The following is a 27,423-nucleotide window of genomic DNA, read 5'->3' on the forward strand; positions in this document are numbered from 1 at the left end:
AACTGATGTCTGCGCAACTTGGTGAGACCTGCCGATGGCCTAAGGCCAGGTGGGCAGAGACGCTGCCCAAGTGGCACCTTGGCTGGGGCAGTCTGAAGAGGTGTGGTACACACATCTCCATTTCCTGAGTTCACAGCCCTGAGTCTGCCCAGGATGCAGACTGAAAAATGACCGAGACTCATTTTCTCATGAGCTGGGCCAGCAGAGATGGTAAGAATCCCAGAGCAAGCTTGTAAATGCGTCTGCCATTTATTTTTACTGAAGCCGGCAAGAGACCATCTTGATGATGTCACTCTCTTCAAAGCTTTACAAACCACAAAAAACGCTGAGTCATATTATTACTTTATTTTCCTTTTTTTAAATGTAACATTAAAGTCATCCAACATACAGATATTCCTATGGCTCCTTATACATTTTACTCTATCTAAAGTTAGGTATTTTACCTTTGAGATGAAGAAAATCATCCCACTAAAATGGCAACATTTCTGAAAAATGGGTTTCATATCTGTGATGGGAAATTGACTCCCCATCTATTCCCAAAAGACTCCTCCAGTCCAGAGCTACAGGAAGACAGCTCACAACTATGGCTAACATGTGGTGCCCCTGCAGAGAGGGCCCCGAAACAACAAGCAATGTTAAACTTTTGACACAAGCAACTTCTTTATTGTACAGCATAAGAATACTGAAGAAAAGCATCATTTTCCTTTGAGCCCTTTTACTGTTTTGCCTCTACCCAAGTTACTGCGTACCAAGTGGCTATGAATAGTAAAAATCAACTGATTTAAAGTCCCTGAAATGCATGCAACTTACAATTCCCTAACGCACACAATCAGTTCCCAGTCTGAGTCGGATTTTTATTGAGACTATGGTGCGGCTGGGTCACCAGCTGTGTCGGTTGTGCTGCCGGGGTTTGGAGTGGCTGCTGCTTTGGCATCTGGCTGCTGGGTTTCCGTTTTGGGATCTTCCCCATTTCCAACACCTTTCTTACTCTTGTCTGCTGCCATGGCACCCATGATTTCCTGCAGTGGCTGATCGCTTTCAAGGGAGCTGGGCTGCAGTTCATAAACCTGGACTTGCCCTGGGACATCTATTGCTTTCTGTTCAAGTTTTTCCAGGATGGTCTGAACCTTCCTGACTCCATCTTTCCTGGCCTGACGGACATCAGCTCGTCCTTCAGGGTCTACCGAATCCAGAGCCAGAAGCTCTTTGGTCAAATACTCTTCTATCATCAGGTACTTTTTGTCCGTCTTCTTACCTTCAAAGTTGTCCACAGCCTGCTCCAGCCCTTGCACCTTCTCCAGGATGGCTTCCACTTTCAGCACACCTGGATGTTTTGGCGGTGCCCCAGCTTCTCCAGACTTTGGGGGCATGGCTTCTGCCGGGGCAGGGCTAGGGGCTGCCCTCTCTTCTGCAGCTGCATTCTTGGGGGGCGAGGGGACAGCAGAAGGGGCGGGGCTGGGAACTGGCGCAGAAGGAAGCTTTACTTCCACCTTCTCAGAAGGGGGTGGGGGCTTCTGAGGAACGGGTTGAGAATCCACCTCCTTTTGGATCACTTGAATTGGGATGTGTGCCGGAGGGAGATCTGATCCAACTGGGCCTGGTTTGCTTTCTGGTTGCTTTTCAGGTTGGGGAACAAATGAAGATTCTCGATGGGTCATGGGCTGCTGAGAAGAGGCAAGGACACAAAGATATTTTTAATAACTGGCTGAGAGTTATAGGATGTTTGTAGCTAGTACAATACTGATTGGAAAGAAAACTGGGAAATGGCTTTAAGTTTAACATTACAGAGATTTTCGCCCTGGCCTGTTTGGCTCAGCGGTTAGAGCGTCCGCCTGCGGTCCAGAGAGACCCGGGTTCGGTTCCCGCTAAGGGCACGTACCTCGGTTGCAGTTTGTCCCCGGCCCTGGTCGGTTGTGCGGGTGGCAGCCACTCGATGTGTTCCTTTCACATCGATGTTTCTCTCTCTCTCTCTGTTCCTCTCTCTCCCTCCCACTCTACCTGAACAAATGGAAAAATGTCCTCGGGTGAGGATAAAAAAAAAACAGTACAGAGATTTTCAAAGTCAATACCAGCTATTACTAATCACAAGTGTGACCAAATCATTTATCATGCTTCCATTCATTATCTTGGTCTATTGACGAGTCTATTACCGCTCCCTGGATTTTTCTGTAGATGGCATTCTTAGGGTAATAGAAAGAAAACCAAGATAATTTTGGGAAATGAAAATACTAAAACCTCTTGCTGACTGCTGAGCTAGTTTAGCTCAAAGCAAAGTCCTGGTGACTCAGACTCTCGGTGACACAGCTGTGGAGGGATAATGGTCACTTGTCCCTTCCTTACGCTGTGTGGATAGTCTCTGTTCAGGGTGTGACCTTCCCATGTCCCATTTCCGAAAAGTTGTCATTTCTTTTTTGTTTTCCCTGAACCTATGGCAGCCTAGTAGTTTCTGCCCAGAACAGTAAACGCTGTAAGAATTTTTCTGAGCACATTAGTACCAGAGCTACCACTCAGCTGTGCATCTCTGCACTGGCTTCTGGGAGTTGGAGCGTTTTTCTTTTTTCTTTTTTTTATCCTCATCTGAGGACATTTTTGCCTTTATTTTCAGATAGGCAGGAGAGAGAGAGGGAGGAAGAGAGAGAGAGAAACATCAATGTGAGAGAGACACATTGACTGGCTGCCACCCACACGACCCCAACCAGGGCCGGGGACAAACTGCAACCGAGGTACATGCCCTTAACGGGAACCGAACCCGGGTCTCTCTGGTCCGCAGGCCGACGCTCTAACACTGAGCCAAACTGGCCAGGGCTGGAGCGTTTTTCTTAATGGGTTATGCTTACAGCCAAATGTCTTGGCTCTTCTACATTCAGGTGAATATCTAAAAACCCTTGAAAATCTCATACCCCAATTTCATCAACTGGGAAATAAGAATCAAACTATATTATTTGTAAAGTATTCCCAATTTAAAATACTAAATTCCAGAAACGTCTAGTGGAAGGGAGCTTTAGGCTGGGGGTGTGGGTCTCCATGAGACAGTGGGAGGGTTAGGATTAGGCAAAAGTACAGTGAAGAAAGGGAGGGAAAAGTAGAAAAGTGGGTGCAAATGAGATTTAGAAGTAAAAAAGCCTTTAATTTATGAAATAAAGTTTAAGACAATCTTGACTGTGGCCTCTTTGTTACAGGAGGGCAATGTGAGTGACAGAGGACAGAAGGAGGCAAACTAGAAGCAGTGTGGTCACTGGCCAGATGAATGAGCTAGCTAATAAAAACGAGAAATTTAGTCTGGCTGCTGTGGCTCAGTAGCTGAGTGTCGATCCATGCACCAAGAGGTCGCCGGTTCGATTCCTGGTCAGGACACATGCCCGGGTTGTGGGCCCGATCCCCAGTGGGGGGCATGCAGGAGGCGGCCAATCGATGTTCTCTCTCATCGATGTTTCTCTCTCTCCCTCTCACTAAAATCAATAAAGGGAAAAAAAGTTAAAAACAAAAAAACACCCAAAACTGGAAAAGTTTACGAATTGCCAGAGTGGTGTGAAAACCATGTGAGAGCCGTGCGGGCTCTGTGGCAGGACAGGGGAGGAGGTGTGTGTGCCTGGGATCCAGAGCTGCTGCAAGAAAGGAAGCCGCCACCGAGGGTATCCCAGCACTATGATGAATCCGCTAGGAGTCGTTAATATACTTAATGGTACTGTTAGCTAACAAGGCAGCAGGTATCCAAGTTCAGAGCCAGAGAGGGTGTCCATCACTGAAAGTGCTTGGAGTACACAAAGGGGAAATGAAGGAGGCAAGGGCGGAGAAGACCCAAGACAGCACCTTGAAGGGTCTGGATGACCTTTTCTTATCATAATCTGAACTTCCTCGATGTTTTCCAAATCTTATCCTAATTACAACTTCTTATCCTCCTTCTATTATTAAAAGCACACTTAATAAATGTTCTTGCGCCCTGGTCAGTTTGGTTCAGCAGTTAGAGCATCGGCCCGCAGACCAGAGTCCCGGGTTCAGTTCCCACTAAGGGCATGCCCCTCAGTTTCGGTTCATCCCTGGCTCCAGTTGGGGTTGTGTGGGTGTCAACCAGTCAATGTATCTCTCTCACATCGATGTTTTTTTCTCTCTCTCTTTTTCCCTCTCTCCCTCCCACTCTATCTGAAGATAAATGCAAAAATGTCCTCGGGTGAGGATAAAAAAATAAAATAAATGTTCTTGCACTAAAGCTGAATAAATAAATAAATACTAAATTCCACTATAATGTTCAGTTGGCTTAAATCTTTGCAAGCCTCGAAAAAGGGATCTTTGAATAAGTTATAAAAGGAAGGTCATCACAAACAAGGTTAAGGGAAGTGGAAATAGGACTATTATTTGATCATTTATGGGAAACATTTGGAAAAGACATGAGGGGAAAAAGCTCTAGTTCTGCCAATGGGCATTTCTCTCCTAGGATTACTGAGACCAAGCAAGAATGCGGTGGACGCTTCGCTGTCTGAATGCCAGCAACCTCCTTTTCCACCAAACCTCTTCTGTCAACAGAGAGGTCCTCAACTTTGGCCCTTACCACTCATGAACCAGCCACATGCCCCTTTTTGGGTTTTAAAACAACGGCTTAGTAAGAAGTGATTTTAGAAACAGTTAAGAGCCCAGCCAGTGTGGCTCAGTGGATTGAGCGTCGGCCCATGGACTGAGAGGTCCTGGTTCAATTCGCGGTCAGGGCACATGCCCGGGTTTCGGCCTCGATCCCCAGGACGGGGCTGTGCAGGAGGCAGCCGATAGATGTTTCTCTCTGATCAATGTTTCTATCTCTCTCTCTGAAAAGAAAAAAAAACAACATATTAAAAAACAAACACTTAAGAGGGAGTTGCTTTATGGCTATACTCTTCAAAAGGGTCAAGGTCATGAAAGCAAAGAAAGGCTGCCGAGGAACTGTTCTGGATTGTTGGAGACTAAAGAGAAATGACCTCTAGATTAGATCCTGGAATGAGAAATTGCAATAAAGGAGATTTAAAAAATAGACTGTGCATTAGATAACAATGTTGTAAGGATGTTAAGTTTCCTGAATCTGATCATTCTACTGTGGTTATGAAGAGAAGGTCTTTCACTTAGAAAAATATTTACTGAAGTAGTTAGGGGTAAGAGGGCATAATATCTACAACTGTATCTCAAACAACTGAAATACATAGATGATAGAGAGAGAGAGACAAGAAATGACAAAAGCAAATAGCAAAATGTTAACAGTGGATGTGAGTGAAGGGTATACTGGATTGTTTTTGTATGATTCTTATAAACTCCTCTGTAAGGCTGAAATTAATTTACAAACAAAAAAAGCTGAAAAAATAGTAAGAGAAGGATGCTTTGTTACAGTGTCACTATTTGTAGCAGAAAGATAATCTGCATTTGTTTACAGGGGGACTTTCTTCTGAAAACTGGGACAGAGAATTAATTCAGCTGTTCAAATTGCAGCCGGACGGGGCCTAGGGCTGCTGACTGCTCTGCTGCTGAGCCACAAACTGCTCAAGCTGGAGGACCGCCTCTAGGAAGCCAAGCCCACGTCTCCACTGAAGAACGACAATGCCCACGCCAGGGACTCTGACCAGACCAGAAGGCAGTCCCACTCACCCAGACAGCCAGGCATATGGTCCTCTGCTGAAGGGGAGGAGAAAAGTAAAAGGTATGGTCCCTGTTGTCAAGCTCAGAGCTGAGCCGAAGAGATAAAAATGAACACTTTGGAAATGCACAGAATAATTGCATGCTGAACTGTAAGGGACTCATGAAGCACCGTGGAAAAGGTGAGTGGGCTTCACAGAGGCAAGACTGGCTGTCCCTTGCAGGATGGGAGAACGTGGACTGTAAACACCCTTCAGGGAGTGGGTTCAGCCTGAGCAAAGGCACGAACGTGGGAATCACAGAATGGGCTTGCAGAGTGCAGAGGCATCGGGGAGGAGAGAGACAAGGCTGCAGCTGGGGTGGAGGGGTTTTGAAGGGCCCTGAAAGGTGGGCACTGACACCCGGGCCCTAGGTGAGTGAGTGATGCTGCATTCGGCCCAGCTGTTTCCCAGCGTGGTGGCTGGAGCCTACCCCTAAGGCAGCTGCACTGAAAAAAGAACAAAAGCTGGAGAAAGTTCTGAGGGTTTACAGCCAGCCTGGTCCTGCATTTCCGTTGATGATCAGCCATTTCCAGGATCTCAATTTCCCCCAGTCATTCCTGTGTAATCCAGGGAGGGCTGATGGGGGACCCAGAGAACTTAAACAGAGCTCCTTGACCCTGAGGAGATGCTGCCATAGCCAGTCTGGCGATACCAACTCTCATACCTGAGGCCTGTCAACCACAGTGTGCACACGCAGGGGTGGCGCAGAGTGCACTGGCGTGCTGCTTCTCGCTGGAGAGCTGTCCCGGCTGGACGCACCCCTGACAGGTGACCGGAATGGCGATGCTGCCCGCATGGGCCGGTCAGCCCCCTGGATGTTGTGGTACACAGGCTGGTGGGTCTGGTATTCACCCTGCTGAGCTGGGTAGTGGGTCTTCTGGGCTTGGTGGAAGGAGGGCTGGGCTGCCGGCCGGGTGACATTCTGCTCGTGTATCACAGGGATGGGGATGTAGCCCCGGGGGAGCTGGTGACTTCCCAGGCTGCTCCTGCTGGAGGAGGAGGGCAGGCTGGCAGAGGAGGATGAGGATGAGCAGTCCGAGGTGGCTGGAGACTGGGATCGCTGCAAGACACCAAGAGTAGAGGTGTGGCCCCGTGAAGGACCCTCTGCCTAGCACTCCAACCCCGCCTCCGTTATGTGCCTGCTCAGGGCAAGAGGTTTAACAGGACCTCCCATCTATAAGCCTTTGTTTTCAAACTGTGGTGTTTGGACTGGGAGCTCTGCAGTCAAGAGGCCTGGGTTCACATTCTTACCAGCTCAATAGCTTTCTGAGCCTCGTCTGCAATATTGAAAAGGGCACCCTGTCCCTCAGTGGGCTGGCCTGAAGAGCAAGCAGAACAATCTGGGTATACGCTTTAGCAAAAGTGACACAAATAAGAAGTGGTCAATACACTGTATTTATTACATGTCACTTCATATCCTTTTTCCTTAACCCTTTGCCTGCTAATCCACAGAAAACTCAGCTGGACACAGGGAGCTTTGTCCCCTGTGTGGCCTAAGGCAGACCAGGCCCTTTCCCTCCTATTCACCTAGAAAATCAGGAGGGTGTTTCTCCAGCTGGCTTCTAAGGGTCCTGCTAGCTCAAATTTATTACGATTTCTCTGACTGATGTGTCACTTTTGATTTTTATAGTGAAACATTACAAGTATAGGTACTGCTTCTCCAAGAAATGCAAAAAGCCTCCTGATATTCCATGCGATGACCTTTTAGCCCCAAGCAGACAGTGAAGTCAAACATCTCAAACAGAGCCGAGAGAGGCGATCCGAACCCTGGGTGCAGACAGGGAGAAAGAATCTGTGCTCAAGAACTGTGCCAGCGGGCACACGCTGGCGTGCAGACAGGAAAACCCGGAGGGCTCACCACTCAGGAACCCTACTGGAGCCTACTGGCTCGCAAATTTCGGCTAAGAACTGGATTAAGAATCTCTTTAGAGATTTGTGCGTTGAAGTATTGCCTTCAGGCTTAAAACTCTACCATAAAACAACTGCCTTCCTATTTTGAATTTCTGTTTAAACTGTGGTACACTGTGAGGGCAACTATGCTGTCTCGTTTTTACATCAATATCACTCCAAGCAGTTACTACTTCTCCGTAAACAATGAACATAACAAACTAACAAACAGTACCTCTGTGTTTCTGAACCAGAAAGGCTGGAGAAAGTAAGGATCAGATTAGGAGCCAGACGCTTCCCCTTCGTGCATCTGGACCAGCTCTTTACCCTTCGGAGCTGCAATCCCTTAATTACAAAAACAAGCCATGATCCCTGCCCACCTGCAAAATCCACCTGTGAAACGCTGGTGGCTAATGTGGGGCTGTCAAGCTGGCTTTGCTGGGTGCCCCGCGATGCTAGGCCAGGCCCAGATGCCCTGCATTTTATCAGGTGCCAGGCCCAGGACACTGGCAGAGTCTGGGCCGGCCTAGGCAGCACCAGAGCTCCCAGCTCGCACTCCCAAGCCCAAGGGCCAGGCCTCTCCTTACCTCAGGTCTGTGGGAGGCTGCGGGCTGGGCTGCCACAGCTGCTACCGCCTGTCCACACTGTTTATCTGGCTGGGCGGTTTCTGCCACACCCTGCAGAGGTGACTGGGACCTCTGAGGAGCCGATGTGGCTGCCTCGGCTCGGAATCGCTGCGTCCCAGGCTGAGGAGAGGCGAAGAAGGCGTACGGCTGCCGGCCCTCGGCGCCTTCGTGGAGGACAGGGATGGGAATGTAGCCTGGTCGGAGCTGGGGGTACACAATGTGCCCTTCCCTAATGGGAAGCAGCCTGGAGCTCTCCCGGGAAGGGCCATTTGCAGAGGACGGAGTTTCCTAAAATAAAAAGAGAAACACAGACAGGTTAGCAACTGGGAAGGAAACACCTCTGAAGAGGAAAAAGCACCGTGCTGAGCACTCCCGTTTTCCAGAGTGATCCTGGGCCCCCAGCTACCCCCAACTTCTGCCAGACCCCCTTCCCTACAGAGGCTGCTATCTGGCCAGCAGTTTGAGAATTAGAGGCATCAAGGGAAATCAGATGAACCAAGGTATTTGCTGAGCACAAGAGAGGCCTCCATTTCCCACGCTGGGAAGAGAGGTTCCTTTTCCAGGCGACATCCAAGCGGCACCGTATGTGGGAGAGCCACCGATTGTCTCCCGAATCTTCAGGGACCCAGATCAGGAGGTGTAAGGGGGATTCAATTCCAATTCGCTAACTTATAGACAGCCTCTCTGCGTCCTCAAAGGTCCTCCCGCTTCCTCACAACCAGAGTTGTGCTGGCCCAGACACGGGCCACGGCCTGGAAATCTCTGCAGAGAAAGGGAGGCAGGGGGAGTTGGAGTATTTTCAGAATGAGCTTCGAGAAAGGGAGATACACAAGGGATGCAGAAGCAGCACAGGATGAGAACAAAACCCAGGGATTAAATGTGCTGCATTTCCAGTGCCAGCAAAGCCTGCCTGGAGAGGAGCGGCTGGGGTCCCTCCATGTCCTCTCATAAAGTGCTCTCTTCATCTGCCTGGCTATTTTGGGACCCTTGAGAAGGCCAAGTTCCAGATGTACCACAGAGAGAGATCTAGTTTCAGACGACAAGGCTGGCCAGTCCCTCGCTGGGCAATGTCGTTTTTCACCAAGCAGAAGCTGGGCAACTGAAGCCGGGAGCCCCCAGCCTTCCTGTACCACAGGAGGGGGCCGTGGATCGGTGCCCCTTACACACATCCGAGTGGATCAACTATTAAGGAGAGTGATCCCCACTGAAGGAGGCATCTCTGAACCGCTACAAACGCCAAAGGCTGAGACTAGGAGTTTGTGGGGTATATACTTCCCACTGCAACAAACTCGGTCGCCAGTAAGGGAAGCCTGGGCTGATTTGCATTTTGAGTGATGGACCACTGTAATTGTGTCATGTTTCTATATTTGTGTGCACCAGGTGGCTGACCCTGGAATTTAGCTTTTTCAAACCCATCAACTGCTTCCCTCCTGCTGAGCCCCAGTCCCGAGGGCCTCCGGCACACAGGCGAGGCAAGGGTGTCGCAATGTCCTTGGGGATACCAACTAACAGGCACTCTCAGATTAGAATACCCACGTGCTCAGGGCGGCCGCATTACTTTAGCCTGCTCAACTCTCAGGTCACCTAAGAGCAGGGAGTGGGTCCAGGCCCCACATTCAAAGCCAAATTCCTGCCATGAGACAGGCACCAGAAGGAGGCAGCAAGAAGCACCTAGAGACCCTGTGCTACTCCTAACATGCCACCTGGGCATTTTATCCACTCACCGGGCACCCTCCATCCAGGCTCGAACCGGGGCCTGGACAAGTCCTGGGAGGTTTGTGCTGGCTGCCCAGGGGCACTGCTTCCTCCCAGACGCCACACAAGCCTCACCCATCTGCACACTCCACGGAGCTGAGCAGTTAGCAAGACCTCATCCACCGACACCTCCTAGCGAACGTCCTGCTACTGAGGTGCTGGGTACGATGGGTGACCGAACCAGCAAGCATGAGCACTTGCCCACTAGGGGCTTACACAAGACAGTTTAGCCCCGGCCAGTGTGGCTCAGTTGGTTGGGCGGCTCTGTTGGTAAGGTGTCCGCCCACGTGCCAAGAAATTGCTGGTTCAATTCCCGGTCAAGGGCACGTGTCCCAGTCGCAGGCCTGATCCCCGGTGGGGGGGCATGCAGGAAGCAGCCAGTTGATCAATGTTGCGTTCTCACATTGATGTCTCTCTTTCCCTCTCCCTCTCCTTTTCTTTCTCTCTCTAGAAATCAGTAAACTGTTCTCTCTTTTTTTAAAATTTTATTTAATTAATTTATTTATATCCTCACCTGAGGACATTTTTTGCATTTATCTTCAGATACAGCGGGAGGGAAAGAGGAAGAGAGAGAGAAAGAAACATCGACGTGAGAGAGACACATCAAGTGGTTGCCACCCACACGCCCCCATTGAGGCTGGGGACAAACCGCAACCAAAGTACGTGCCCTTAGCAGGAACCGAACCCGGGTCTCTCTGGTCCGCAGGCCGACGCTCTAACTGCTGAGCCAAACTGGTCAGGGCAGTAAACTGTTTTTTGTTTTTTTTTTTTTATCGTCACCTGAGGCTATTTTTCCATTTTTTGTACAGATAGAGTGGGAGGGAGAGAGAGGAAGGGAGAGAGAGAGAGAGAAACATCGACGTGAAGGGACACATCGAGTGGCTGCCACCCGCACGACCAACCAGGGCCGGGGACAAACTGCAACCGAAGTACATGCCCTTAGCGGGAACCGAACCCGGGTCTCTCCGGACCGCAGGCCGACGCTCTAACCGCTGAGCCAAACCAGCCAGGGCGTAAACTGTTCTTTAAAAAAAAAAAAGGACAGTTTAAGGCTTCATGAAACAAATGGGAAGCCAACATGGGAGGCCCTGCAGGGAAATGAACGGGGAAACGTGTGGGCTTTTCCAGCTACAACGGGCTCCCCTAGATAGGACGAGGTTCATTCCGACCTCCACGAGCGACAGTTCTGGGAGAATTTCCTTCACCTCTAGGAGCCTTGCTCCCCTTGTCCAGATAATGGAGCTAGCAACACTCACATCACAGGGCTGCTGTGAGGGTTTATGAGGGCAGTCAAGACGGATGCCCAGACAGCTGAAACACATGTGAATTCCCTCCCAAAACAGGCATGCGATTATGCTACTCAGACCCCCGAGTGTCAAAGAAATCAAAACTGAAGAACAAAGACACCAGATGGTGACTGGAGTCAGAATGGTGGCTACTCCCAGAGGAAATGGCAGGGACTGGGGAGAGTCCTGAAAGAACCTTCTGAGGGAACAGAAATGTACTCCATCTTTTTCGGGGCAGTGGTAAATGGGTGCACACCTATGTACAAATCTCTGAAACTGTGAACTTCTCTGGAACCCCCTGCCACATTCCACCTCACCATCCAGTTTTCATGGGTGAGGACTGCCAACCCTACCCCGTCCCTGCACAGCCGGCAGTCAGCGATGCCTCCAACTCAGACCCTTCCAGAGTCTGGAAACCTAAGACAGGCCTGGATGAGGCTGGGCTCCCCCTGGGGGAAGCCCCTGGATCCAGAAGGCACTGGAGTCGGCTGCCACGAGCTGTGCGTTTCCTGCGTCTCACCGAATGTGTCTTGTACTTCGGTGACAGAGAAAAGGGAAGGAAGAGGAGGGAGGGAGGGAGAGTAACTCTATCAGCCTGAGGAACTCTGGAGCCAGTATTCAACCTGGGCCTTGGAGGAAGTGCCGCGCTGCGGTCAGGGAAAGCGTGTGGGCACTGCAGGCACGGGCGGGGTTCTCAGAGTAGCAGTGGGAAGGGGTAGCCCTTGAAGGTCAGTACTGAGCTGAAGAAGACAAGGCTGGAGGCCCAGAGGGCCGAGCGGCAGTGAAGCCCTGCGTCCACCGTCCTGTGAGCTGCTGACAAGACACCTCACCAAGACAGGAGGACTCGAAAGGAGAAACCAGGACATGGCAGAGAACAAGAGCAGTCAGAGAGAGAGCAAAAAAGTGAGGGCAAAGCTGGGGACAAGAGCAGGAAAGGAAGGATGACCCAGCAGGAAGAGAGAGGGGAGGAGCCAAGACTCGAGTTCTGAGCCTGCAGTGGACTGAAAAAGGGCGCTGTCCGCTGGCACAGGCGGAAAGCAGGGATGGTATGGGTGGCCTGGAGGCCGCTTCTCCTGCAGTCTGAGGCCTGCACTCCGGTTCCGGCGAATGAATGCCCCGTGTATCCATCTGATAAAAGACCACGGTGATGGAAGGAGCCTCGACTCGCTGCCGAACACACAATACAATATACAGATAATGGATTACAGAATTGCACACCTGAAATCTATAATTTAATTAAACAATGTCACCCCAACAAATTCAATAAACAATCAATCAAACAAACAGAACAAAAACCCACGCATCTCTACACAAGCTTCCAATCTAAAACTCCTCTTCCACTATGGTGGGGTTCTGTTTAGAAAAACATTGCTTTAGGTAAATTAATAAACCACATCTGTTTTACAGAACAGACAACTAAACACTTCTACACGGATGAATAATTTAAACCAAGAATGAAACTCCCACCTATAGCCAGGTCTGTACCAGGAATGCGGATGCACCTTCTAATGTTTCTGCTCTATCATCAGAGCCCGGTCAACAGCAAGGGCTTCAGTTTTTACGAACTAAAAAAGCGCCGCCCGAAAGAGTTAAGTAAATTGCCCTTTCTATCTTCTATGGTGTTTTCATCACAATCTAGTAAAAAAAGATAGAATTCTTATAAAACAGCCCTGGCCAGTTTGGCTCAGCGGTTAGAGTGTCGGCCCGTGGACCAATGAGTTGAGGGTTTGATTCTGATCAAGGGCATGTACCTTGGTTGCGGTTCATCCCTGGCCCTGGTCAGGTAGTGCGGGAGGCAACCAGTCAATGTGGCTCTATTACATGGATGTTTCTCTCTGTCTCTGTCTGTCTGTCTGTCTCTCTCCCTCCCTCCCACGCTACTGGATAATAAGTAGAAAAATATCCTCAGGTGAGGAATAAAAAAATAAAAAAATTTTTAAACAAAAAGTTTTAAGATATGTAGTATTTATGACCCTCCTAGAATATGACTGAGACAAGTCTCTTCAGTACCATAAGAATTGTTCTCAAGTTCAAGCACAAGTCCAGAGAAAGCCCACTGGTCACACCAGAAGCTTTCACAGAAGACCCAATCTGCCCCCCTCTGACTTCAGTGGGACACCACCTCCTTGGGGCTCTGTGTGATCACGTGACAGGGACTGGGAATGATCACGGTGACCAAGCAGAGGAGGGCAGGTCTTTGACTGGTCATGACCCGCCTGTAGCTTGTTAAGGAGTATCAGTGCATCACAGGAACTTTTTTTTTTAATCCTCATCGAGGATATTTTTCTATTTATCTTCAGATAGAGTGGGAGGGAGAGAGGAGGAGAGAAAGGGAGAGAGAAACATCAACGCGAGAGGGACACATCACTGGTCGCCTCCTGCATGACCCCAACCAGGGCAGAGGACAAACTGTAACCGAGGTACGTGCCCTTGGCCAGTATCAAACCTGTGACTCATTGGTCCACAGGCCGATGCTCTACGGCTGAGCCAAACCGGCCAGGGCTAATATCATTTTTATTTTCTTTTTTAAAAATTAACCCTCACCTGAAGATAAGTTTAGAGAAAAGAAGGGAGAAAGACAAGGAGGGAGGAAGAGAGAGAAAGAGAGAGAGAGAAACATGGATCGATCGGTTGCCTCTCATATGTGCCCCAACCAGGAATGGAAACCAAAAACTTCTGGTGTACAGGAAGATACTCCCACCAACTGAGCCACCCGACCAGGGCAGGAATTATTTTCTAGTGAAGTTCAGCTCACTGTCATTATCTTTGGCCAAAGCCAAGGATTACATACACACAAAACCCAACTAGAAAATGGAAGCATCCTGACTTCCCAGCTTCTCTCCCTGCATCAGCTTATGGAATGAATGGGTTAATTCTTCTTCCTTATTTGCACACACATTAAAATCCTCTGAGGTGTGTCTCAGAGAGCACCAAACAACTCCATGAGACAGCCAGGATAAAAAGCAGGAAAAATTACCCCAGACCAGCCCAAATTTGCCCTATTGAGTACAAGATAATATTACCAGAGAAGCCTGGGGTCAGGTTCTGAGCTTGGGTGAGCCCTTGGGTTTACACAAGTCTTGTTTGCTTAACAATACATCCAAACGTCATTACTTGTTTTTTATCACAATATGGGTGCTAAGGGACAGCTAGCAGACACTGTGGAGATTGTGCTTGGTTCTAATCCTGGCTCTGCCCTAAATGGTGTGCTACGTAAGTAGCTCACATACCCTCTCTGAACCTTTGCTTCCTCAGCTGTAAAATGAAGGGGAGGCCCAGATGTTCTGTAAAGCAGGCGTTCTCAGACTCTAGGGGGCTTCAGGAGCATCCAGGAAAGACAAAACAAAAAATAAAAAAACACAGACTTAGCTACTAACAGCCCCAACAAAGTCGGATTCAATAGGAGTGTGGGACAACCAACCAGAACTGCAATGAAAAACGGTGATCTAAAGGAAGTTCCTTCCAGCTCTGACAGGCTCCGTGGCCTCTGATTTCCAAAGTCCCGTCCAGCTGTCAGCATCTACATAAACCTCAGAAACAGGGAAAAGTTGCCCTGGCCGGGTAGCTCAGTTGGCTAGAGCGTTGTCCCAATATGCCAAGGTTTTGGGTTTGATCTCCAGTCAGGGCACATACAATAATTAACCAATGAATACAAAAATAAGTGGAAAAACAAATCAATGTTTCTCTTCCTCTCTAAGATCAATAAATTAAAAAAAAAAAAAATCAAGGAAAAGTCGATGTCACAAAAATCTAAAAAGACCACTCCTAACTACATTCAGTTAAATCATATCAGAAGGTGCCTTGTTAGCACAGTAGGTAGTGCATCAGTCTCAAAAATATCAGAAATCGCCAGAACTCCAGGTGCCCCTAAAGTTTCAGGTACCAAACGAAGAGGAGGAAGCTGCTGACCCCGAAGGACTCTTGCCTTAGAAGCAGGGCAGGAACAACAATTCTTGGCACCTGCAAGGGCGAGGCATGTGCCAAGCTCCGTGCTGGGGTGTTGCACATGCATGACCTTAGCTGCTTTGGGGACAGCCAGGGAGCAGGGTGTGCATTGACCCATCTACAATTGGTTCCCTGTACAGAGTGACCTCGGAACCCTAAAAAACGGCCTCATCGCAAGCCTCCAACCTCAGCTCATGGTACTGCTCTGTCGGCGCCACACCTACAGCCACGGCTCCCTCGGTGTGGACTCAATGGAGGCGACAGCACCAAGGGAACTCTGAGGGCTGCCCTGGAGCCGGCCCACGGCGCTCCAGTCGGAAGTAGGACACAGATTCTGATAACTGGGTTTTTAGGCCGGAAGAGCCTTCACACCAGTCAGATGCTGACTTTTACTAATGACACTTCGAAAGTTCTAAAAGAAAGAAAAAAGATGGAGGGAAACAGGAATCCTGAAACTCCCTATATATCTAGGACCAAGATCAAAATTAAGTGGCTTGGCTCACCTCTGTCCCACAGGAAACAAAACAAAAGGCAAGCTTCCTTCTAAAATGCAAATAGAGAGCTGAGCTTCAACACCCCACCCAAACTTTCCATGGGTATCACCGGCCATAGAAATAAAGTATTATTGCCAATTTGAGATATAAACAGTCATTTGTATATCCACAGCCAAACTCAAAACTCCTTCAGTTCCCACTGGATTGGGATGAAGGGTCCTCATGGATTCCATGTAGATGTGGCCCAAGGTCACAGGCCGAGAACTCTGGTCACCAGACTCCCAGCTCCTGAACTCACAGCTACAGAAGAATTAAAAACTACTGAACTCCTCTTCAGAAAAGAAAAAAAAGAGTAAGAGCACCTTCTTTAATAACCTAAAACCCGAATCACAAATGGAAAAGTACCTGAAATTTCTATACCAGGAAGCAAACTGTCTGAAGTTAGACCAAGTGACCTCCTCCTGTTACAGTTGCATGTGTGAGCGCTTGTCTCATACTAAGGCCAAACACTGGTCAATCAATCGGCTCCTCCACCTTCTAGAAGCCAACCATGCAAGTGTTTGTTGGTATCTGGGTGCAGGGTTCACTAGACACATATTTTAATATAAAACACAATTTCCCAAAAGAAAAAATTTCTTGTCCGGCCAGTGTGGCTGTTGTTGAACACTGACCCTGCACCAAGAGGTTGCCGGATCGATTCCCGGTCAGGGCACATGCCCAGGTTGTGGGCCCAACCCCCAGTGGGGGCATGCAGGGTGCGACCACTTGATGTTCTTGCTCTCTCTTCAGCGTTTCTATCTCTCTCCCTCACTTCCTCTCTCTCTAAAATCAATAAAGGAAAAAAAAAATTCTTCAACTGTGGCTCAGGGAACCCCTCTGACTGATGGTGGCAGCCTTGGGGGGAAGTTCTGGGGAGACTCTCCTCCGTATCCTAAGCAGCTGCTCAAAACATTCCTCCCCAACAAACATACACCTCCAAGAGGGCAGTGACAATTGGAAAGGCCCCCCTCTCTCCGGCCCACAGTGACATTTCTGCCCCTTAGAGCTAGGTCCAGAACAGCTGTGCAGATGGTTGGCCCCAGGTTAATATGACTCTGTTTGCCCCCAACATCGACTGGGTACCTAGTTCCTGCCTGGCACTGTCCTTGGGCCTGCGCTGAGATGGGCTGGGAGGTCAGAGATGCGTTTAAAGGCTGGTGGGGCCCTGGCCAGTTTGGCTCAGCGGTTAGAGCGTCAGCCTGCGGTCCGGAGAGACCCGGGTTAGGTTCCCGCTAAGGGCATGTACCTTGGCTGCAGTTTGTTCCCGGCCCTGGTTGGGTCGTGTGGGTGGTGGCCATTCGATGTGTCCCTTTCACATCGATGTTTCTCTCTCTTCCTCTCTCTCCTTCCCGCTCTATCTGAGTAAAAAATGGAAAAATGTTCTCGGGTGAGGATAAAAAAATAAAATAAAATAAAAAAATAAAGGCTGGTGGGACTTTGGCTGCAAGTCTGGCTGTGGCTCCAGAAGGCCCAATAGCCTGCATGAGACCCCCGTGCTATGTCCTCGAGTTACTGCCCAGCTATATCCTACCCTCTTGAGGGGCACAGGAACCCTCCGGGAAGGGTGCTGAGGACACCTGGACACTGGCTCAAGAAGTCAGTTAAAGTGCTCCAATGGGGTTAAGAGGAGGCCTTGCTTCTGAGAAACAAGACTTCCGATCCACCTCGGAGCCAAGGGACCCATGTTTGACCAAAACTATCTACCATATGGGGAAGCCAAGTGCCTACCTGTAACTCCTCTCCTACTTCTTCTCAGTGGAAACTGTGAGCCTTTCCACAGACCTCCCACACTCGACGGGTCAGGCCCTGACTCACCACCTTCCGTGCACCATCCCCCATGATCCTCACAGCCTGCTGGATGGGTACTACTGTATGCCCATTTCACAGAAGGGGAGACTGAGGCTCTAGGAGGGTGAGTGATTTATCTGAGATCACTAGAACCTGACACCAAGGCCAGGATATGTTAACTCTTTCACTGATCCTGCCACACCCATATCCTGTTTATGGCTAATGTCTTTAAATCTTTCATCGTCCTGGGGTTAAACGCAGCAAGAGAAGAAGCACTTCATTTTGCCTGGCTGCGCCGGGCTGAGGCTCAGACCTGGAACATTCAGTTCGGGTGTGCTCTGGGCCAGGGAGCCGGCGCTGGTGCTGAGTCACTGCCTGGCCGAGGCAGGACAGCGCCAGTGAGGGCACTCGGCTCACTCGAGTCACGACAGTTCCACTCGGGCAGGAGAGCCGGCCCTGCTCTGACCCTCAGGATCCGTAAGACTAATCTGGAAGATTTAAAAAATGAAGTGCTGCTTTCTCATGTGCACACGTCGAAGAAGAATCTAAAATAACTGGGAAACAACTACTATTCTACTTTAATGAGCACTGAGGAAGTTATTTCGAAATAGGAAATGTTTGTTCTTCAGCAGGATGCTAAGGAATTTGCAGTGGAACGCCTCACCTCAGTCACGGGGGCCACAGCTCTGCGCTGCGGGCTCGGGGAGCCATGCTGTTTGCAGGCTCCTGGTACAGGCAGTGAGCAATCTGCAATCCTGGGCTTTTCTGGACTGACAGTGGGTAAGAAGCCCACTCCACTTCGGCCGCAGCGGGTAGGGGAACGCTCACGGCCCGGCAGGCTCTCTGCAGCTGTGGGCCTGGCTGCTGTCAGCAACGAGCCTCCCCAGCAGGCCTGCTTCAAGATGCTGTGTCACTGGCCGGGACACAAGAAGAGTTTCTCCAGACCCACAGATTGAACCTAGGGAATCGATACTAAAGTCCTCTACGGAGGAAAGGCCATTCAGAAATGTCATGAAAGGGAACTAGCTCCCGGGGGATATTTGGGAGCGCAGGACACTGCAGTGCTTGGGAACCAACAGGAGGCCTCCTGTGTCACGCACAGTCTGCACTCCAGTAAGGGCCTCTTTTCTTTACCAGCTTGTCCACTGCGGAGCCCAGGACCGGTTTACTCCTCCAACCGAATCATTCGTTTTTACCCGGCTTGCAGAACAATGAAACAAACTGCCTCTGGAACTGGCAGCCCTCAGGGAAGCGACCTGAAGACAAGACAGACATGCTGCCTTTTAAAGGAAAGATTCAAACCGAAGCCGCGTGGAGCCAGAGCAGGGGTAGCTTGCCTCCTAAGAATGTAGGAAATGCTCTGTGGAGAACGGTCCTGAAGGAGGCAGAATGTCCTCTAGAAGGTACTGAGCACCATGACTTGCAGAGAGCAGGCACTCCGTACATTTCAGAGGGTGAATGAGAAAGTGAAGACTTGGGCCCGTCTCCTAAGCTCAGGCCCAGGCTCGGGGAATGAGTCAACATTTCTCATCAGCTGTACAGAGAAAAAAATCAGGCTGCTTATTACTGGGGCCATGCTTGGTGAGCTCTGAATGTGAAGGACTTTCAAGAAGGCCCACAGGAGGCAAGTCTGTCACCCCCGCTGGCCGCCAGGTGGGGGCAAATCTCTGGCCACAACAGCCTTTCTGTTTTGTCACAGCCGATAGGCTGCAGGCCAGGCACACCCCCTCTCCAAGTCTGTTTTCTCATGGAGGAGGTGCACCTGAATGTTTCTATTTTAGGGAGATGCTTTGAGGAGTTAAAGAGATAAGGTTCGTGAAAACACCCACCAGTGTCTGGCACATATGTATAAATATGAACCCAAAAAATGCTGGGTTCATTACTTCCTAAAGGAATTCTGATTAAGGCTTTGCAAGCTGCCTGGCTTCCTGAACAGCTGCCAAGCCTCTCCCCGAAAGAAACCTTCACAGAGCTCTGTGATGACTTGGGGTGGGTGGGAGCAGGATGGAGGGGGCCGATGGGGAAAAAGGAAGGACATCTGTAATACTTTCAACAATAAAGATAAATTTTTAAAAATAAAGTCTAGATGGTAGTAAAAGCTTTTTTTCCCCTTCTTCTTTATTGATTTGAGAGAGGGAGAAGGAGAGAGAGAAACATTGATGAGAGAGAACATCAACTGGCCGCCTCCTACATGACCCCCACTGAGGATTGGGCCCACAACCTGGGCATGTGCCCTGACCGGAAATCAATCACTGAGCCACACTGGCTGGGCAGTAGTAGTAAAAGCTTTAAAAAAGAAAAAAAGAGAGACCTGGCCGGTTTCTCAGTGGTTAGAGCACCGGCCCGCAGATCAATGAGTCGCAGGTTCGATTTTAGTCAAGGGCACATACCTCAGTTGTGGTTCGTCCCTGGCCCTGGTCGGGTTGTGCGGGAGGCAACCAGTCGATGTGTCCCTCTCACGTCAATGCTTCTCTCTCTCCCTCCCCCCCTCTTTCTCCTTCCCACTCTATCTGAAGATAAAATAGAAAAAAAATGTCTTCAAGCGAGGATTGAAAAAAAAAAAGAAAGAAAAGGAAGTATAGCACACACAGTCGCACCATGTCTAGGTGGGGATTAACTCCCACGTCTGCCCAAGGAGGGGACTGGGAGCTGAGCTTCAGAAGTCCAGCTGTGAGTCTGCGTGCTGAGGCAGAGGAGGGTCCTGGGGTGCAGACCTGACTTAGGAGCAATGCAGAGCCCTGAGCGGCTAGAGAATTCCAGGCAAGTAGGACAGAGGTTTCTTCTGGCTTCATCAGCACAGGTTCCTACCAAGCAAGGCCTCTGTCTTCCACTCCTGGTTTTTCTCTGTAAGGTGTCTTAAATATTTAAGAGCAAAGTTAACCCAGCAAAAATGTGGAGAAAGAGTAGGTATGAATTATGCATGGTTTCCTATAATTTTAAAACATTAATAGGAATAAACAAACATGTAGAGTGGTTTATATAAGGCAACTACGTGTCATTCCAGAAAAGAGGACATCGCTAATCAAGCCTCATGGGTGGTATGAAGCTTTCTGACTCACAACCAGCCCCAGCAGCATCACGCAGCTAAGCCTTCCCGGCTCTGGCTAACGTCAAAAGCTGCCGCAGTTGCTGTGTACCGACTCTACCCTCATAAAGGGCAAATCTACTCAATAGAACAGGGGACAAATTATGTTCAGTCTTTGCATAAGCCAAACATAGACTGTTCTTTAGAGGTGAAAATGAAAGCCTTGGATGAGCTGGACTTCTAAGGCATCTGGCCAGCTCTTTATCCACCCCACCTCCCACCCCCCAAGAAATCACTGTTCATCAGTTGCAAAGGAATTCGCTCCTGGGTAACTACAACTTGCTGGAAATACAAAGGAGAGAATGGCCACTCGCTACCTAATTGTTCTGATTCTTCTAAGAAGTACAAGAGCTTGCAATTGATCTGCAAAGAGCAAAAAATCAGGAGCCTGTGCCGAACCTGAAGCAGAATAAATGGATGCCTCTACTTCAATGGTAACTCAAAACATTTCCAATTTCCTCTGAAAGGATGTTTCTACCTCTCTCACAGAACCCGAGTATAATCTGTCAAATTCTTACGGTGAGCTTCAGCTGGGAGGGCAAGACAGGAAGTAAACACTGACTCACTTCTTCCCGGGGTGCGGGAGGGTCTCGGGACCTCCCTGAGTCTGACCCTTCCCACACCTGGCACTGCCACCCTGCCAGGCTCCATCGCTCCCCACACAGCGCCCCCATATTCACACTCCCAGAATCCAGGCACTGGGGAGTTTCACTAAGAAGGAAAATGGAAGCTTGGACAAAGCCTCTTCGGGTCAGATGGTAAGCAGGTACCCTGTGAGGGATTCCAGGGCCTACATGCAGCTATATTGTACTCTGAGCCACATCTGCCACCCCCTTCCCCACCAAATGAGACCAATGCCACTGAGTGGCTCCCAAATGCAAGTCTGGCAGATTCAAGAATCATCAGGGAAGCTTTTCTGAGTTACAGATTTCTGGGCCCCACTCTGAGCAATTCAGCTTTAACAGGGGGTGGGGATGAGGGCTTGAGGGGCACAGCTGGCAATCTGTGTTCTTAAAAGGCTTCCCTGGAGACTGCCCCGCCTGGGATCATGCTGGTAACCTCCAAGACCCGGAGAGCTAGAAGGGCCCTGCTCCTGGAGGGAGGGGGTCTTCCTCTGGCCCTAGGGGGTTTGTGAAGGAGCAATACAGTGACACATTCCCAAGTAGCTGGCCACTGTTTATTCAGTGAGGAGAGCCCAGAGGAGGGGCTGCAAGGAAACTGGGCATCTCCGGACTCCAGAGTGAAAGCCAACCTCTCTGCCAGGGAAGGGGCCTGGACTGGTATGAACTTGCCAGAAGATTAGTGAGAAGCCCATGTGTGCAGAAAATCGATATCCAGGAAGACTGCAAATGGGGAGGTTTACTTAGAGTGGAGCTGGATGAAGCCCAACATCTTTGCCTCCAGTCGTCCTGCCTCTGCACTGAAGGACAAGACACTTGCTTTCACTTCTCCTCTCTGTAAAAATGGGGATAAAGAGTCACCACCTCAGAGGAATGTGGGAGGATCAACTGTGAGAACACAGAGTGAGTAGAAGACTAAATGAAAGCCATTCCTTTACCAACGTGGTTCAACAGTAAACACTCGGAAGCTATCTTCCTCCAAAGAGGGCTTTCTCTGTTTTTTCTGCTCCATGTATAGCCCTTTATTGATTGACAGCATCTCTTCTGGAAGATAAAGATGCTTGTAGGGTCCTCTTAGCTCAGCTCCTCCAAACAGCCCTTTGTTTTGTGCCAGGGCTCTTTTCTCGGTGTGCATTAAGAAACCAATTTCTCGCCCTGGCCGGTCTGGCTTAGCGGTTGGAATGTTGGCCTGCGGACCAGAGAGTCCCAGGTTCAGTTCCCGCTGGGGGAACGTACCATTAAAAAAAAAAAAAAAAAAGGAAACCAATTTCTCATATAAAGTAATACTGAAGGATTTTCCATTTATTTGGCCTGGAGTAGGGTGTAATTCATATAAGTGAGACTGAATTAGTCACCCAGATGTTCTGTGTATATCAAAGCACAGGTTTGAAAGCAGCGAAGCCCAAGGAGCTAATGAACTGAATGTTAGTTTTCGCCTCATGGGTTGGTGCGATGCTGACAAATCTCAAGTAATTAATTTGGTAATGAGAACTCTTTTCTTGAGTTGATCACAACAACCAGGCATCACCATCCAAATAATCACAGCACAGAAACCAGCCACCCAATACTTGGTGGTGGGGAGGACACCAAAATAATCCAGTACTCCAGCCCACACACTTCAAGACGCTTCTACCTTCTTCTGAATAGATATACTATACTGCCTCTTAGGACTTTCTGGTGTTCTCTCTGCTATTAGTACTAGCTGAGTGACCTTTGCAAACACACTTCAACTCTCTGGGTTTTTTTCTCAATATAATAAAGAGGCTGAGCTAAAAGATCTCTAAAGACTTTTCAACTTTAAATTCTGATTTGAATTTTCAAGTCAACTTTATCAGTGTCAGACTTCTGATTTAGTAGCTCTTACTTTCTATTTGTTGAGAATGAAGTAATTCAATCTGCTTTTTTCCACCTGTAAAAAGCTTTATGAAACCACAGCCTAACCCATCCACCAGACGGGTACACAAAGATCTCAACTTGCTAGGTGAGTTTCACGTAGAAAACAAAGTGCTGGCAATCTGGGTCTTAACACTGCACTCCCTGTGGATATGTTCAAACTTGACCTTCACTCCCAACAAAGGCTGCCAGGAGATTCTGACTGTCCTGTGTCTATAGGAAGGAAGCCTCAAAATGATTGTTTTTTTTAACCACACTAAAGATCTACATCCAGACTGCAGTAATAGGGGTGGTTTGAAATGAGCATTAGTTTCACCCAATAATGGGCTGAACAGACACACACGTATAATTATGCCTCATACTAATTACAGCCACTTGTACTAATTTTCCAAAATAAAAATACAATTAATTCTTACAAATGTAAGTTGCTGAATGTACAACGTCTCATAAATGGGCACTAGAGTTTTCTCAATATCTTAAAAAAAAAAGTTCATAAAATGAAGGGGAAAAATATAAATTTTTCTTCTAAAATAATTTCCCCCCCCAATCCTCAACCGAGGATATTTTTCCATTTATCTTCAGATAGAGGGTGGGCAGGAAAGAGAGAGGAAAAAAACATCAATGCGAGAGAGAGACACATCCACCGGTTGTCTCCCAGGCGACCCCAACCAGGATGACCCCCACCAGGCCGGGGACTGAACCTCAACTGCGATAGGTGCCCTTGACCAGAATCGAACCCGAGACTCTGTGGTCTGAGGGCTGATGTTCCAACTGCTGAGCCAAACCAGACAGGGCATAAAATAATAATTTTTAAAGCATTTTTAATTTTGTGAATTTTTATATCTTCAAAATAACTTTCCAGTTTTTTATGGCTTTTATTTTCATTTTGTCCAGACAGCATTAATAGTTACCTTTTAAGTATATTTCCTTTTTTTTTAATACTCACTGGAGGATATTTTTAATTGATTTTTTAAAGAGATACATCCATCAGTTGCCTCCCCAATGCAACATGACCAGGAATTGAAGGGGCAACCTAGGTATGTGCCCAGACCAGGAAATCTAACCCACAATCTTTTGGTGTACCCCACAATGATCCAATGAATTCAGTCACCCGGCCAGGGCTAAATATATTTCCTTTTGAAAAAGCTCAAATTCATAGACATTGCACAATTTTTATACAATTAGTTATCATTTTTAAAATTAGCAGGCTCATTTCAGATTTTTATTTCAAATTGTCATGCTTGTAAGGGTTATGTATATATCCTTGTATATATGTAAATGAAGCATAGTACTGTTGTATACACAAAAGTACTCCTACTCAGTTATTTGTGTCTTAAAAACAAGGCCTAGATGGTTTAATACCATAACAAGGGAGGGAATGTTTGCCATTAAAAAAAATGTCTTTCTCGCCAGTGTGAGGCAATGTCGTAAGGCGATGGCCAGCTGTAAGCTAGTCTCGCACCTTTAGTTGAGAAATTGTCTGGGAGAAGAGAAGCTTGTTTTTAACAAGTCATACTAGAATAGGTTCCCACGGAAAACAGTTTCCAACAATACGATTTTAATTCCAAAAATAAAGAGGAAAGAAAAAGAGGAATGTGTTTCCATCAGTCTCCTGAGTCACTCTGGGCCTGAGACCTGAGGGTCAAGTCCAGGCGCCCCTCAATCAACTCCTGAGACCACCACCCAGGCTTGCGAAGGGCCTCCTGGGCTGGCCGAGTGGCTCAGAGGAGTGGAACCAGCATCTGCCCCCGGGAAGCCGGGCGACCGGGCCTGGCCTGGGCCTCGGGTGCTAACCAGGCCGGCCTTCCCTCGCACAGCCCGGGCCAGCTCCGGCCACCTGGCCCTCGGGCCCTCGGATCGAGCCGGTGGACGGGACCTGACGCCACCGCGCGGGTCGCACTTCCCGGGCCGACCCCCAGAAGCCCCCCGCGGCCCAGGGAAGACAGTCCCCTCCGGTGCCTCCCCCTCACCCCCAAGCGGCCAACGGCGGGCCCAGGGAGCGGGCTCGTAGGGGCGCAGCAGGCAGACCCCCGGAGCTCCACGCGGCCCCGGTGGCCTTCACCGACCTCTGGGGCGGGGCGGGGCGGGGCGGGCTGCTGCCGGGGGCACCGGCGTCTCGCGTGCCCGCAGCCCGGCCCAGGCCAGCCGCTCGCCGTCAGGTGGGGGCCCGGCTCACCTTGGGGCCCTCGGGGGGCACGCGCGGGTCGTTCCATGTCGTGGTGCGGCTGTTGTGATCCACGAAGAAGGGCCAGCCGGTCTGCGGGTCGATCTTGATCTCCCAGCCTGGGGGCAGGGGGTCGCGGTCGCCGGCGCTGTTGCCGGACGCCGTCTGCACCATGGGCGAGTGGGTGGCAGCGCTCATGCTGCGGGAGGTCGGCCCGTAGGGGAGGCCGCCGGGCGCGGGGCGCGGGGTGCCGGGGCGCGGGGTGCCGGGCCTCCAGGCGCTGAGTCGCTCGCGGGCCGCGGCCGGAGCAAGAGCCCTGCGCGCCGCCGACGTGTCCGGGAAGACGGCGCCGGGCACCTTTATGAATTAAAGGAGGGGGTGACGTGGCCGAGAGGGGTGGAAGTGTCTGGAAATAGCCTCCTCGCTGCCAAAGGGGAAGGAGAAGATAAAGGGAGGTAGCAACTGGCCGGCTAGAAACTTCTGGTCCTATCCAGAGAAGTTGGCGGCGGCGCGGGTTGGAAGCGGAGCTCCGCCCTGAGTCATCGGCTATAATCGTGGCCCGGCCGGGCGGGCGGGGCGGGGCCTCGGGCCGCCGCCCCTCCCCCCTCCCCCCTGCCCCCCCCCCTCCCGCCCCGGCTGCCCCGGCTGCCCCTGCTGCCGGGGGCGGGGAGCACCCGCGGGGCCCGCCCGCGGCCGGCCGTCGGTATGCCCCCGGCCGGTTTCGATTTTCAGATTCGCTCCTTTCTTGGAGCCGCGCGGGTATTCCCGGGACTGGAGTCCGCGCGCGGGGCTTCTGCTACGGCTCCTTCGTATAAAAACAAAGTCATCGTGTCAAGTCGCTGGTTTGAAACTCGAGTTTCGCCCTCTCCCTACCCCTTTGGCTCCCTAGTATACTGACCCTCCGGACACTGGCGTCTCTCAGTTACGTTTTAATCACTGTTTTTTCCTGTGGGCTGCGGAAGGTTGATCTGACACCAGGGAGAAAATGGAAGTGAGAGTGGAAATTCACCTAAGCTCCCGCTGGAAACCTAGAAAGAATGCAAGATTGCATCAGCGCGTGGTTTGATGCTCCTGAACCCTGTGTCTCGAATGTAGACACCAGCTTTGCAGCAAGCAACTGTAAGAAAAAACACAGTCTTTGGGAGTTCGGTCCTTTTTATGTAGAGGCTGGTTCTTGCCATCTTAAATCTTGGCCTCCATTTGGTAAATAAAGACCAAATTGAAATGAAAAAAATTTTGTTTGGTTGAGTCAGTGGTGGTTACCCATGTAACCTTAAGCAAGCACCCAGTTCCTCTGGGGGAAAGAGGAAGTGCCCCCAGAGAGAGAATGGGAGATTCCATTTTAGATCCTTAGACATGCCCTTCCCCAAAAAACATTTAGAAAAATTGCCTTGGACTGATATTGGGCCGAATTTTCCAACTCAAATTCAGAGACTACCCTGGAATCCTCAGAGACAACACCTCTTGTCTCTTGCAGCCCTCAAATACTCCTTTTGGGAAAAATGCTAGAGAAGCCTACTGATCATTTCCAGTGTCATGATTCCCACTTACATGGGTCTACTCATAAACTCCGAAGTCCAAAAACTCAGTTTTGCAAAAACACAGACATGATTAAGCCCCAGGGATTGACTCGGGTCACCAAACATACAAGAGATTGATGTATAAACTCAAATGCCGTATACTAATTTACCATAAGAAGTATTACTATTGAAGGAGGTGAACTCTCAAGTTCACTGGTCGGTATGTATCTTATTCTTCCTTATATCTAAAGCCCTGAGCACAGGCCTGGGCCCAGAGTCCATAGTCAATAAATATTGATGTTTACCAAAGATTGAATTCAAAGTGAATTTTTATTCCTATCTTCTTCCTTTGCTTAATTTGTTTTCCACTACAACTGCAGTTTAAACACTGATAGCAGCCAGGTGGGTGTGGCTCAGTTGACTGAGTGTCCTCCCATGGACTGAGAGGTCCCTGTTGGATTCTCTGTCAGGGCACATGCCTAGATGGTGAGCTGGATCCCCAGTAGGGGGTGAGCAGGAGGCAGCCAATCAATGGTGTTTCTATCACATTGGTGTTTCTATGTCTCTCTCTCTCCCTTCCTCTCTCTCTAAAATGTCAATAAAAACATATATTTTTAAAAAAATTAACACAGAGCATTATTTGCTGGGCTTCCCCCTAACCCCCAGATAAAAGCAGGGAGGAAGCAGG

At 49.5% G+C, this 27,423-nt stretch overlaps 1 protein-coding gene across 2 annotated transcripts; it reads right to left on the reverse strand.

The window, feature by feature from the left end:
* Positions 1-325: 325 nt before the first annotated feature.
* Positions 326-25,448, reverse strand: BAG3 (BAG cochaperone 3). 2 transcript variants are annotated; one of them, XM_036265843.1, is made up of 4 exons: positions 25,228-25,448; positions 8,108-8,434; positions 6,298-6,693; positions 326-1,661 (listed from the first exon to the last, which is right to left on the reverse strand). In XM_036265843.1, the coding sequence occupies exons 1-4, from the start codon at positions 25,411-25,413 to the stop codon at positions 864-866; spliced, it is 1,707 nt and encodes a 568-aa protein (XP_036121736.1). In that variant the 5' UTR covers positions 25,414-25,448; the 3' UTR covers positions 326-863. The 2 variants fall into 2 exon arrangements, with proteins under 2 accessions (XP_036121736.1, XP_036121735.1); XM_036265842.1 differs by having other exon boundaries at positions 326-1,664.
* Between the last annotated feature and the right edge of the window lie 1,975 nt (positions 25,449-27,423).

The sequence above is a fragment of the Molossus molossus genome, unplaced genomic scaffold, assembly GCF_014108415.1.
Source record: "Molossus molossus isolate mMolMol1 unplaced genomic scaffold, mMolMol1.p scaffold_m16_p_17, whole genome shotgun sequence".
NCBI lineage: Eukaryota > Metazoa > Chordata > Mammalia > Chiroptera > Molossidae > Molossus > Molossus molossus.

Bases quoted from the DNA above. Each gene is read 5' to 3' on its own strand.
- BAG3 (XM_036265842.1), bottom strand. From the start codon at position 25,413: ATGAGCGCTGCCACCCACTCGCCCATGGTGCAGACGGCGTCCGGCAAC. The intron at 8,435-25,227 runs GTGAGCCGGGCC...TTTTTATTTTAG, and splicing joins TGCCCCCCGAGGGCCCCAAG to GAAACTCCGTCCTCTGCAAA. The intron at 6,694-8,107 runs GTAAGGAGAGGC...GGTGTCTTGCAG, and splicing joins CAGCCTCCCACAGACCTGAG to CGATCCCAGTCTCCAGCCAC.